Source organism: Passer montanus, unplaced genomic scaffold, assembly GCF_014805655.1.
Source record: "Passer montanus isolate IOZ18808 unplaced genomic scaffold, ASM1480565v1 scaffold1, whole genome shotgun sequence".
NCBI lineage: Eukaryota > Metazoa > Chordata > Aves > Passeriformes > Passeridae > Passer > Passer montanus.
This window is the reverse complement of record NW_024356504.1, coordinates 8139087-8152765: the sequence shown is the minus strand read 5'-3', so window position 1 is coordinate 8152765 and position 13679 is coordinate 8139087. Positions and strand designations below refer to the sequence as shown.

The 13679-nt window shown below is 39.7% G+C and overlaps 1 protein-coding gene across 5 annotated transcripts in view; it reads left to right on the top strand.

Moving 5' to 3' along the window:
- Positions 1 to 12729, top strand: part of RAPGEF4 (Rap guanine nucleotide exchange factor 4) — a 147870-nt gene extending 135141 nt beyond the window's left edge. For all 5 annotated transcript variants that reach the window (XM_039699247.1, XM_039699236.1, XM_039699226.1 and 2 more), the window contains 2 exons: positions 8317 to 8371; positions 9912 to 12729. In XM_039699247.1, the coding sequence (XP_039555181.1) occupies positions 8317 to 8371; positions 9912 to 10039 (183 nt within the window). In that variant the 3' untranslated portion in view covers positions 10040 to 12729. The remainder of the gene's footprint in view (positions 1 to 8316; positions 8372 to 9911) is intronic.
- The last annotated feature ends 950 nt before the right edge of the window (positions 12730 to 13679 follow it).

Genomic DNA, 13679 nt, shown 5'->3' with positions numbered 1-13679 from the left:
GCAAAAATAGCCTGCATTGTACACAGAGCCTGGGGCCTCTGGTTTTCTGGAAAACTTCACAGAGGTGGAGAATAAACTGCCCACTGAGCAATGCACAGGCAAAATGTTTCCTAGGAGAGAGAGCATTAGGGACAGGAAGCAGAGCTGTTAGAGACACTTTTTAACAGTTTGGGACCAACCTGTGATTTTAACTGCTGTTCTTCAAACAGGCCTGGACTGCCTCAGGCTGGGATAGTTCTGCATTGCTCCTTGGAGAATGAAAAAAGCATTGAAAAGAACTTGCACAACATATATTTCTTCTTTCCCTTCACAAATGAAAAGAGGTGTCTGTGGCTTGATTGCTTTCCTACTGGAAAGGAGAATCAATCATAAAAGGCTGGAGTATACTCAAATTTTATATAAGTCCTTCACCTGAGCTGTTATAATTTCAAACACCATTGTCAAAAATTGCAGGCAGGCGACTTTCCATTGCAGAAGTCTCAACTGAAACTTGAGTTTCTCAGCAGTGAGAAGATATTTTCTTGGTTGCTAAAGTCATGTTCCTCATTAGTGTGGTTAATGACACCTGTATCTGAGAAACTGCTTAGCCAAACCCAGCTATGGCATCTGCATAGGCAAAACAAACCTGACTTACTGCTCTGGCAGTCAGTAGTAGAATCACAGAATCCCTAAGGTTGGAAAAGATCTCCAAGATCCCTGAATCCAACTCTTAGCCCAGGACCACTGGGTTCCCCAGTAAACCTTGTCCCTGAGTACCACATCTACATGCTCTTTGAACATTTCCAGGCCTAGTGATTCCACTGGTTTCCTGCGCAGCCTATTCCACTCCACTTCCTTAAAGTGAAGAAATTTTTTCTCATATCCAATCCAAACCTCCCCGGGCACAACTTGAGGCCATTTCCTCTCAGCCATTCAGCAGCCATGCTAGAGCATATTTCCTCTGGCACCTAGTTCTTAGTAGTACAGTAATCAGAACCACTCCATTCCACTGGAGTTACATAACTCCAGTTATTTCCACTGCACTGTGGAGGCGTTTGTCTGACCCTCTGAGCCTGATAACTGCAGAGGGGAAAAAAGGAATACTTTAAGCTCTTTTAAAAACTTCACAGACAAGTGATCATCACTGAGTGAATTCTCTTAGATTCTAACCTGCAGCTCCAGGAGAGCATCTGTCCTTGGTTGAAAATACCCCTTTACTAAGATGAGACACTTTGTAAATAAATGGCAGTGCTAATGCCTGAGTAAGGGCCTGACCTCACTTTGCAATAATGGCATTCTGTAATTGCATATGCAGACTGTGTTGCCATCTCCTTCCAAAGGCCCTGAGCCTGCTACCTGCAGAAAAGGACTTTTTTTCTGCACTGCCTGTTGTAATTAGGTATAGAAATAACAGTATAGATAGTAAATACTTCGGGGAACACAGAAGGGATCTCAGACTTGGTTGGAACACCTCCAAACCAGAATGGATGGCAGTTGCACTGCTATAGCCATGGTTCTGTGGCTGGCTCCAACATCTCCACCTCACCTGGCCTGTTTACACCTCCTGAGCTAGAAGAGCCAGTACATCCACTGGCCTCAGAGCTCCATGCTTCAAGCTCTTTATGCCTCATTTTGTGTGAAAGCCATTACGGGAGGGAGGAGCTCTCCTGTAAGCACTTCCCATAGTTCAACACAGGCTTGTCATTTAAGAATAGTTCTGCACCACTCTGTACCACATTTTGGCACTCCCAAGGCCAAGAGTGAATCCATTAGTAGCTTTAACTGATCTATATCTAAGTTGCTGCAGGTCTGCCCTCTTTACCTTAGTCTGCTCATTGTCTTATCTTCAAAAGAATGTTACTTCCAGAAGAAGAGTTTACTAGTAGCACCCAAAAGTGTTAAATAATATTTTACACTGCAAGAATGTAGTACCAGCAATCTGAGTTTTGATCATTTTCATTAGGAGAGGAATGTGAAGATCAGTTAGTGCATTTTTGATGCTGCATATTTTTTATAGAATCAGTATTATGTCTCATGTTCTTCAACTTACCGGAAAGGGAAACATTCTCCTTTTTTAGTATTCTAAGCCTTTCTTCAGTTGGTATTCTACCTAAAAGCTCACTCTGCCTTTTCTCCAGGCCTTACTGCAAGTATATCTTTCGTATCTTTATTGTTCTTCACTAGCTTTTCTGCATGCTTCTATGGTGCTTTTACTGCCTTTCTCAACCCGTAGCTGTTCAGAGCAACCTGTATTCAAATTCCACCCACATAATTCGTTCTAATCCTACTGTGGACCTGGCAGTTTTTAGCTTTTTGCATGTGTCATCAGGTCAAGCAAAGAAGAAAAGCCTACTGTTAAACCTCAGTCACTGCCGCCTACTTGTGTTAAGCTTAAAACTGTCATATCCACACATAATTGCCAGATATTAAACTGTGAAGACAAGACCACTCAGCCAGATAACTCTCGGGTAGATTCTCCTCTCTTTTAAATAAGTATAAGCCCAAGGTGTTTTTGTGATGTTACTCTGCCATTTTCAGGAGAAAAGCAGGAACCAGATTTTCTCACAGGAATCATGTCCTGCCATTTGTTGTTTCTGTTTGTTCTGCTGCACGATGTTCTGTCCTAAGCAGATGGAGATTCCTTAGAACATTGCTGGGAGCCACTCTTACTGATGTTTCTGAAACATCTTGGTTCTTTGGAAGATTGTTTCCTTTTATGTTTGCTGAAGTTTATGAATAAAAATATCTGGGTGGTAGCCACTGGTGGTGCCACTTGCCACTGGAGGAGGTGGGTCCCTCCGACTCCCATGTGAGCCCAGTGATGAAACTGAGAACAGCCTCTGGCATTGCGTCTGCATTCTCACCACAGAGCCCTGATCCCGACAGCTGATGTGCTGCTGACAACTTTATTCCTGTAACTGGCAGCCAAAAGTAGAAGTTTGATCTAGTGGCATCTCTTCAGCTGAAACAGCTTCCTTTAAATCTTTCCTGTTTTGCAATGTTTCTGTTATTATTTATATTAAATGATGCATCTTAAAACATGCAGAAGCTGTCAGGCAGTGTCTGAGCCAGGAGCTCCCTGAGTGCCAGAAACAGCAAGGCCTGGTTTCCTAAACATTTGTGTTTCATGGCTGCTTGAGCTCTGCTCAGATCTCTCCTCGTGGCTGGGGCATGTGTTGTTTCTTCATGGCTGGGGAATTCTGTGTGAATAGGCTTTTGTCATAACATAGGAACTTGCACTGCAGCCTTTTTCCTCAAGGAGACGAGAGGGCACTTACACAATCTTTCTCTTGTCCACAGCCATCTGTTTTCACAGAAAATTGGTAGGAGCTTTCTTGTGTTTGAAAACTCTGGGTTCTTTTTTCAAATTGAACAAAATTATCTAGGGGAAGAAGGGAAAAACAGACAGATGGTGTTGAGCCACATTAGCCCAGTCTTTTTTAGCAACTTTAACAAAGAAAAAGACTGAGTCAATTTTTTCTGCTATGCTTTCCTATATATTGATCTTTTCAGTGGTGGAGTGACAGAACTGTGGTATTGGCAGTAGTAAGGGGACATCACTCTGCAGAGCACTGCTGAGCTTTACCTGCTGCTGCCTTTGTGACTGCCTGCTCTTTCTTCCCTTTCCCCATCTCCTGATCCCCACAGATGCCTTATCTGGAGGAGGCTGTGAGGAGTGGGAGGACAGGGACACCTAGCCAGGGAAGAGAGTAACCACATGTGGCAAAGCCACAGCAATGGGTAAAGAGGGAAGTTTGTAAACACACCCATTTGGTTTGTACAAGATGTGGGTAAACAGTACTGAAGATGTCAGAAATAGGTATGCTCTTAGCCTTTGTATTTGCGCTCTTTACTCATGCCATTGCATGAAGCCTTAAAATCCAGACTGGAAAATTTAATTTATGCATTTGCCAATAAGTAGGCAAAATTACTAAATTACTGGTCTTTGTAGTGTAAGTCTTTGGTAAAAGGCTTTGTCTTCAATAGCAAACAGGACATGGTTTAAGAGAAGTATTGAATGTATTTTAATTATCTCACTGCAAGAAGCTGACGGGGAGAGGCTGCAAGCTGTTTCCACCACAGTGTTGCTCAGATGTACATTTTGGTTTGGCATGATACCAAACCACCACATCTCTCACATCTCTTCTCCCCTTGACTTGACAGTACATGTTCGTTGTAAATGTGCCTTCAGAAGACTCATCTATGTAATAACTGAAGAGGTATTTATTACAGAGGAGCAAAACTTTTAAAGCTTTTTAAATACTGTAGTTTTAGTTTGGAAGGTGAGGAAGGTTTTGAGAGCTGCAAGTATGTGAAAGATACAAAGATGGCAGAAGGCTGCAAACACAATTAATTTGTGATCTAGAATGACCCTCTTCTCAGGTGAAGGCAAGCACCCAAATAGTACCAGGAGTAACAGCTCCTGTAAACTCTGTATGATTTAGCAGATACAGGATAACCTACAACCTGCAGCACATGGCAAGACATGCCATTTAAGTGACACTGCTTTTATAGCTACATATTTAGAAAAAATTTACAAGTGCTTTCCTAGAATTAGGTCTTGGCAGGGAAAGAAGGCAGGGAAAGTGAGGAAAGTACTGAGCATGACTGTCCTTAGGGACAGGCAGTATTTCATACTCTTGACCACTTACTGATTTTTTTTTCAAACCTCAACTGCCTAATTGCACTCTGACTGCCAGTACAGAATTCTGTATTCATAGACAAAGAGAAGATGTAATTAATTAGGAACTTTATCAGTGCCATTTCTCAAATCATCAGAGAGCCTGAACAAAGATTACTTTCTGTGGCACCTTCGCCATATGACATTACCCAGCATTATCTCAGGAATGACACCTGTAGAGGGAGCAGAAGACAGGAAAAAGCTCTGAAAGTGCTGCCCTGCCATGGCAGCACAAGATAGTGCCATGGTGCTGACCACTGATGCTTCTTTTTGTCAAGCCTCTTCACCCTTCAGGTGCAAAAAGAGGATTAGAGAATTCGTGCATATTTGTTTTCAGGTTTTGTGGAGATGAACAAAAGGCAGTTCACACTCTTATCCATATGCAAAAAAGAGGGCAAACATTCTTTAATTTTTGGAACATAAAAATTATGCAAAAAGTGTGTGACTAAAGCCCTTAGTAGTTTTCAATAGCATATATGAATATTTATAATATTTAGCAACCTGGGTTTGGAATGGATTAGAAGATAATGTGCTGGCCTGCTGCCACAATTCCAGACTGTAAAACTTGAAAGGGTATTGTTTTGTATACACAGCATGCTGGTAGTAGCCATTATTTGTTATATTATGCAGTTGGTTCTATTTCAGAAAGATCCAAATTTAGGTTTGTATGGCTTTTTGATAGTGGTCTTGCTTAGCACTGCAAGTAAACATAGGTTAATCTTTGCAGGCATTGACTAGAGGTAATCCTCTATTTGAAGAAAAACTGTAAGGAGCAGGCATTTAAACTTCCATCTGAACATTTTTTCTGTCCATGTTTCTAGTTTCCTTGCATCAAAAGAAGATAATCTAACTTGTCTACGAGACTGGGGAAGGGAAATTTCACTTTGTTTCATAACCTGTTTTTCTGTTCACTTTGTACCTGACAAAGAGGAACTGTTAGGAGATTAGACATTATGAGACAGTAGAACAGCACTTGGAAAAAAGGTAGTGTGAAAAGAGCTCTTCGAAGATACATAATGCTTCAGAATCTCCCCATTGGCTTCTGATGCTGTCTTTGAGTCACACTTATTCAGCCTTAACACTCGCTTCCTCATTGGTTTGTATTTCATCATTGCCAGGATAATTCTGAATGCAGACATAAAATCACATCACCCTCAGGAAAAGGCAAAGGAACCCTTTAAAATGAAGTCTTTCAGCCAACTGAAGGAAACCAGGCAGTTCAGCCTTTAACCAGAAGTCAGACAAGTCTGTTGCCACTTCCATTTTTCCTTGCCTAGAAGAGCCCACATAATGGCAAATTTGAAAATAGCAAAAACTTTTTTGAAAACCTTCACTACATACCCATAATTTTTCTTTCAGTACAGAACTGCATTACAGTATTTATTCTGGATGTTCTGCTTTTTTTGAGAACAAGCTTCCCAGGAGAGAAAAAAGTAAAATTATTCCAAAGAACATTTTTTTGGATAAATCTAAGTTTTCACATATGAAGCTTAATAATAATAACTCCAAAGATTATTATGAGATGAGGGTTCAAAACTTAAATACTATAGGTATGAAAAATTTAGGGTGTGTATTAGCAATCCCTCTGGAAAGCACATCAAGCAAAACTAGCTGTCTTCCTAAAAATGAAGTGTTCTTAGCAAAGCTTTCTTTGAAGCTAGACAGTCTTGAAACTTCATTGTGTTGGCTGGTGCAGTTCAACTTTATGATCTCTCCTTGAAATAGTTATTGTAGATGAGCATTTTTTTAACTGGTAGAAACCAAAACAGCAGCATCACGTAACAGAGCCAAATATGAAGCCATAGAAGTGTGAAACCATCTTGTATATGCTTGTGTTGTTTTGACTTCCATTTGATTGGGTTAGACTGAAAAACTGACACTGTTACATGCAGTGTGTTCTGCTCAGCCCAGTTACCTTGAGTATTTAAGGGGTTCCATTGAAGTCAGTGAAGTTTATTCACATGCTTAATGCTAAGCACCTGTGAGAATGTGTGCAAGGTGAGTGCCTTAGAGAATCTGCATAGTAAAAGTGGCTTGAAGAGATCGGAAAATTGCATTAGGATGAAATTTACATTTACTTGAATTATACATGTAGATACATATAACTTTAGGAACAACATAAGCAGATCCATATGTGTTTTAGAAATAACAGATTTTATATCAGTTTCATTTGCTAATACAAGGTGTAATCCACAAACATTTAGGATGTCATATATCAATAGTGTTTCTTACACCAACCAACTCATTTTTGTATGCTTGATAGTACTGAGATTATCCATTGTGTGTGGAAGGAATGTCTTACATTGGTGCTTCCCATTCTGGAATGAGAGATTTCACAAACTTATTTCATTTGTAACATTTTCATTTTAGGCTATAATTGTGATTTCATTTAAGATTTTAATGAATTTAGAGGAGCATGTGCCCCAGGCTTTCTTGTTCACTAGTCAGAGATATATAATTCCATTTTGTGAGAGTTTATGACTAACTAGCTTGTTAATCTCACACAAAATTTCCATAATATATGAAGCAGCCTGGTGAGAGTGTACCGTGTTAGAAGATGTCACTGTGTTGGAACACAGACATTAGAGTCTGATAGGAAGTAGCATTTCCTTCCTCTGCTTTTTCTTAACCTAAGCAAAAGAAACTGAAACAAATGTTGTCCTTATAACAGGGATTGAATCAAACTATCCAGCTAACTGCTGAAATTTCAGTTTATTTGACATTATGTAGAACAACTAGTTCTTCACCATACTGGTGGGTATATTATTTCTGTGGTACTAATCACAGAAACCAGTTAAAATTCTACAGTCCAGAAGTAATGTTTTGCTGTATGACTAACCACAATTTCTTTTCTTAAAATCTATTGTAAAATAACATCTGATTTATCCCAGCAAGTGTATTGATTGAAACTGAATTGAATGAAATGATGGGGTTTTTTGCTGAAGAGGAAGCACAGCCAAGAAGGACTGAAGTGACTTCTGCTTCTTTTTGGTGAACTGTCAGTAGAAGGGTCCATCAAAAGTGAATCCACTTTTCAGGTTGAGTTAGACACACTTTTGCAAAGTAACACTGTTTAACCGGTCTGTTTATGAAACTTGGCTGCAGGCCACAGTACTGACAGTGGCCTTCTCAGCTGTGAACCAAGCATTGTGCCAGTGAAGTCACCCTCATGTGCTTATTTACAGTGTCAGCTTCCAGGAGGACTGCATTTTAAACTCAAGTTTGTATAAAAGCTGAAAGCTCTTTAATTGCTGAATATATTCTAGGAAGGGCCTTGCTGTTAGGAGCTGATAGTCTTTAAATTAACATATATATACTCCATGGTGTTCCTTTTACTTTTTAATAAGGTAAGATGTTATCAAAGAAATGCACATTGAAGGGGCTGATTTTCATTCTTACTTAGGGCCGTTCACAGCATTCAAGCAAGGGAAAGAGTTCTCTGAGCGCATGTAAATTATACTCATGCTTATTTAAAGCCTGTGTAAATGCAAATCACACCCTATACATTAAAGTAGCAGCATTAAAATTATATTTTCATTCATATGACTGCTTTTATTGGCATGTGTCTTCACACTCAGGCACAGTTAGGTGCTTCGTTTGAATGATGATGAAATACAGTGCTTGTTCTCTGATTGCATCCCATCTTTTCCTTCCAGCGCATGATTGCCAACACTGTCAGGACAGTGAAATTCTGCCGGAGCCAATCCTTCAGTAAGTGTATTACAACATCTGTACCGTCGGCGTTATCGTCAGTAGCTACAGTAATTACAACTAATTCTGTGTGTACCAGAACTGAAGAGCCTGCTTTCCAGTGATTCTTCCATGTTTGGATCCTGTGATGTTTCACAGGACAAAATATCCTTCAGGAAGCTCTAATAAACCCCTTCTCCTCTGTCTCTTTTCCGTGCATGTGAAAGTGCTAAATATCTGTGAGGTCTCTACCCATCTGTCAGATTAGAACCAGTTGAAATTAGACACTGGATTCAGAAGTGGTTGAAATAAGTCTAGCAGGCAGCAGCACACAAATACTTGCTTGGATAAATGCTGTTTTAATATGAAACCAGTCTGGAGACATGACCTTTATAAATGACATAACTGCATAAGGCGGTGAATTTAAAACCTGTTTGTCAGTATAATTACCAGAACTTCCTTGAGGCCATGGAAGATGACAGAGCTGTATGGTCAAACAGGCTTCTCTGTGGGTCTCATCCCATCGAGCTGCACTGTCAGTCTCAGTCACGTGGGCATTTCCTCAGCACTTCATCCATTTTGACTCACAGTACCCTTTCTCTTTCTCAAACAACAGAATAAATAATGTAAAACTATATTTTCATAAAAATAGTTTCTTTCCATATGAGTCAAAGCTTAACTGTAGAAGATCTGTAGAAATTTCTGTAGAACTATAGAAAATTAAGAGAGATATTTTTTTCATCCACAATCCAGGTTTTTCTGGCTTTGTGTCTTTAATTTTGATGTATTAAGGACGGATGAGACCTCCACATACTTAAAAATGGAAGCAGATTTTCATTATACATACTATAGCAAAATGTCAGTATATAGATCTACCGGATCTAAATTCCATGGTTTTTGTGTATGTGTATATGTAATGTAATGTAGATGCCTCAGTATAATTTTTAGTTGAATTTAAATTACCTAGCACATGTTATATTACACTGTAAGCTGTTCCCTGTGGGGCTGAAGATACTTAGAATTTAGCTCAGTAGTATTCCATAACTGCTGCTGGAGTAGGTATAATGCGGTTAACTAATGTAAACAGGTAGTAAATTCTGAGGCTTGAATGGGACAGCCAGTAAGCACTACATTATGACAAATATTTAATACTGAGCTAGAATGAGAATATTGCATAAAAAGAGGCTTTAATCAATTCCATAATTTTGAATCTGTGAAAGTTGCTGGTTCAAAAGCAAATGAGCAGCTTTAAATTGTACTTGTTAGCTGTATAATGTGTAGCTAATGACTGATAAGGTGATGTGTAAAACTGTAACCAAGGGCCATCAATTTTAGTAAATGTAGCCAAGGATGTCCAAAAGAAAAGTTAATTTGTGGGGGTAGTAACCAGAAAGATCACCAGATACGGAAAAAAGGTTTCAAAGAGAGCAATTTCTAAATACTTCCTTTTTAACTCACCAGGATCTAGTCTTTCCGGTGACAGCTTGTAAGGAGTTGTGCATTTTGTTCAGGCATTTGTCCATTTACGTGTATCAATCCTACATCATTTCTCTTTCACCAGATCCTGATGCAGCCCTAGCTAATAAAAACCATCAGGATGTTCGGAGCTACGTGCGGCAATTAAATGTGATTGACAACCAGAGAACTTTATCACAGATGTCTCACCGACTGGAACCGCGCCGAGCATAAACATTTGAAGCAATGATGAGAAACGATCTTTTATCCTCTCAAGGTCACTTGTTAAGAACTTCACTTTCTCTGCTACTGCACTGCCACTACAAAAACAAGCAAAAACATACCATAAGGTCTTAGGCAACGCACAATGTACCAGCCTGCTGGAGAACTTTGGCTGAGGAGAATTTATGCACTGTAGGTGTATCGGTGGCCATGTTGTGAACTGTTAATTCATCTTAAGGTGTAGTAAGTGATATCTCATACAGATTTAAAAAAAGGTAAAAGAATAGTTAGTGGGAACTGCACAAAAACTTATAACAGTTCTAAGGTAGGTAGTGGGTTCTTCTCCCTAATTAAAAAAATCTGTATTTTACAATTTATGCTTCAGGTCAGGACCAAAACTGATTGTCAGTTTAGCTTGCTCAGCTACTCGTGACCTCCATAGAAGAGGAGGATCTGATGAAATAATGCAGGTTCAAGAGCGGTCCAAGGTATAGTTCCATTCAGAGACGACTTACAAATATCTCCATTTTAAATACAACAAATACTAAGAAAAATTCCCAGTCTTAATCATACTGTCTACTACTACAAGCAGTGTGGCTATTTCAGAAAACTGACAGGACTAAAAATATTTTGAATGATAAATAGATTAATCAGTGTTTACATTTTACTTGCTTCTTTTTAAATTACCAATCAGGTTTTTACAAAATTCAGTTAAAAAGAAAGGTTGTCAAAAATCAACAGCATTAAAGGTAGCAAAGGACTGGTTCAAAAAGAGCACAATATGCACAAATGGATTTCAAGAGAATATTTTCCTGGACATTAAAACCTTAAACTTCAGCTAGAATTAATTGTGGCTGGTTAACACATTTTCTGGTCTTACACATTTAAAAATATCTTAATTTTCAGCCAATTGTTTGCACTTTCAATAGACTGTAAATAAATGTCAATTTATTATGTTCTAGAATATTTATTTATGTAATAGTTATTGTGCCAAAATAATTCTGGTTTATTTATTTTGTTTAGCATGTTCTGAGAGTACAGCTTTTGTCTTCGCACTCTGTGCATTTACATGTAGAAGTTGTGTGATCTATCTTTTCTGTAAATAACACGCAGTACCTTATTAAATGTAATTGCTGGAAAGGTTTAGTCACTGGCCTTATTTGCACTTTCAGCTTCATTCCTGCATAAATAGCAATGCTACTAATTGGCTGATATATCAAACTTGGCTTGTCATTTGCTGGGCCTCAAACCCGCCGTTGGCCTTCATGCACTGAGAGATGGACGATGAGATTAAAGCCAGTCAGATGCATCCCTGCCACGGGGCATGACAGGCAGGCAGTGACGCAACGCCATGGTCTCGTTAGCTCACTTGTTTCTCAAGAGAAAACATTTAAATTGGAAGGGTTTAAATAAAGAAGGGATATATTCTTAATTTTAGCTATCTAACTAATTTGTCCTGCTCAGTCACTGAAGTGAGCACTACAAGTTACCTTGGGCAGGATTTTACCTCAGGTTGGCAAGCTCAAGACCTTGACCTTGGCACTTGAGAGACCTCTGGGTTCGAGGACCACGGGGAGGTCTCCCAGGGCCTGCAGCCATGAGGGGAGAGGTGGTCTGGCCTGTGCCCTTTCCCTCCTGGGGATGGCTGTACTACTGCTGGGCAAGCCCAGATGGCAGCCAAGCGCATGCCAAGAGAATGACGATGTTGAAATGGCAAAAATCTTTCCTATTGCATTCACACTGGTTCTGCACTGTGAAGCTGGATGAAATAAAACTGATTAAGCCTGAAATTAGAAGTTACAACTATTATCTCATAATTAAGCTTCAGAGATGACCTCATTGATATAGTCTACATTTTGCTTTAGATGCAGAGCATATATTTTTGGCATTAAGCAGGACTGTGTGGAATCAGTATACACATACAGATTTTTTTATCTATAAAAATAATTACATTCTTTTAGTCAAAACATAAATTGTGCAAAAGTTGAGAGTCACAGGGGAAATGCTGACACAGAACAACAATCTGCTTGGTACCTGCTTTCTGTAAAGGAAAGAATTACACAGTTAAGAAACATTCTGCAGCATGATGAAATAATTTATTTTAACTTTGCTGTCTGACTAGAAGTTCAAGATGATTCAGAGGAAAACCAGCTAATAATATAGAGACAAATTTGTGTCTTATCATTTCAAGTGAGAAATATTTATTTCCATTTGTGCTCTTTGAGGAATATACTTCATATGGCTTTTTCAGATACAGAATCTTTCCAGAAGCAAAGTAAGCAGTAGAATGAACTACAGGGACACAATTAATTCAACAGGTATTTTTATCTTTGCAATCAATTGGTAACATTTCTGAGTTCATTATTTTATTTGTTCCAGGTTAGTCTCTATTGTTTGGACTTTCATTTATTTCTGTGTTAGCTGGTTTATAAATCTGCCAAGTTTTGGCCTGGCTCTGCATATAGACTAATTCTTCATCCATTTAGAATGTTTTTGTCCCCTTGGTTTATTCTTTTTTTCTTTAGAACTTCTGTTTTACTTATTTGTTGCAAACAGTCTCTCTCATGTAGTTGTATCCCAGTGATAAAAAGAAAGGTTTCATGGCACCTCCATGTCAACAAATGAATGCAGTTTACCTACTCAATGAAACAGGTATCTGACATTTTTTAATTTTCCAATAAAGGGTGCTGTATAAATAACAAGTGTTGCTATCTCTGTATCTAATTGATTCAAGTGGCTCAGATAGTTGCTATGGTTCTAATCACTGCCTAAATACTTAGAGATTAGATGAATAAAACTACCTTCTGGCTCTAGGATCTGTCCTGGGCTTCCTTTGCTCCCTGTGTTGACTTTACAACAGGAAGGCAGCTGTCAATAATAATATTGCTCTAGCTGTAGGAAGTCTACGCGAATGTTGCACTGGAGTGGATAATTAATAGGAACTCAAGAAACACTGAAATGTCAAAACATCCATCCTGACTTCAGCCTGTGCTCACAGCTGCGAGTCACAACTTGTTCCTGCTTCACTGAGGGCACCGCCTTGCTGCTGACTCTCAGACAGGTCTGCAGGCCTGGCTGCAGGGAGTTGGGCAATCCCCAGCACCGCTCTGCTCATGGTCCACCCTGTTTTAGATGCTCCACTTGGTCTGGTTTTGGCCCATGCCAGCTACCTCTGCGGGAGACTATCCAGCCATTACTTATGGGGGATCGTGCAGCAAGGCCACTTCCAGGGGAAACTACAGAGCTGTCTGTCCTGTCTCCATCCCGCCCCCACAGTCCTCCAGTGGGACCTGAGGTGCTCTGCACCTCCATCACACCCACTTGCATAAACACTACAGTGAGCCCCCTCCTCACTGCCACATTGCAGGCTGAACAAACGTAAACTTGTTCTAAATCCTAACCAGGATGATTGTGCCTGAGGGTCACAGGCCATACAGTGCTGATATGGCTGGTCCCTGCTGCTTGGCCTCGCAGCCCAGAGCTCCTGGTCCTGTTTTATTTACTGGCAGAGTCATAACTGTAGGATGAGTTTTCAGATGAGACATGACCAGGAGGCAATGTCCATAATAAATATCCCCTGCTGGGGACCACTGAGCCAGTATGGTGACACCTTAGGCATTTTGGAAAATGTACTGCATTACAGGGTTCCACC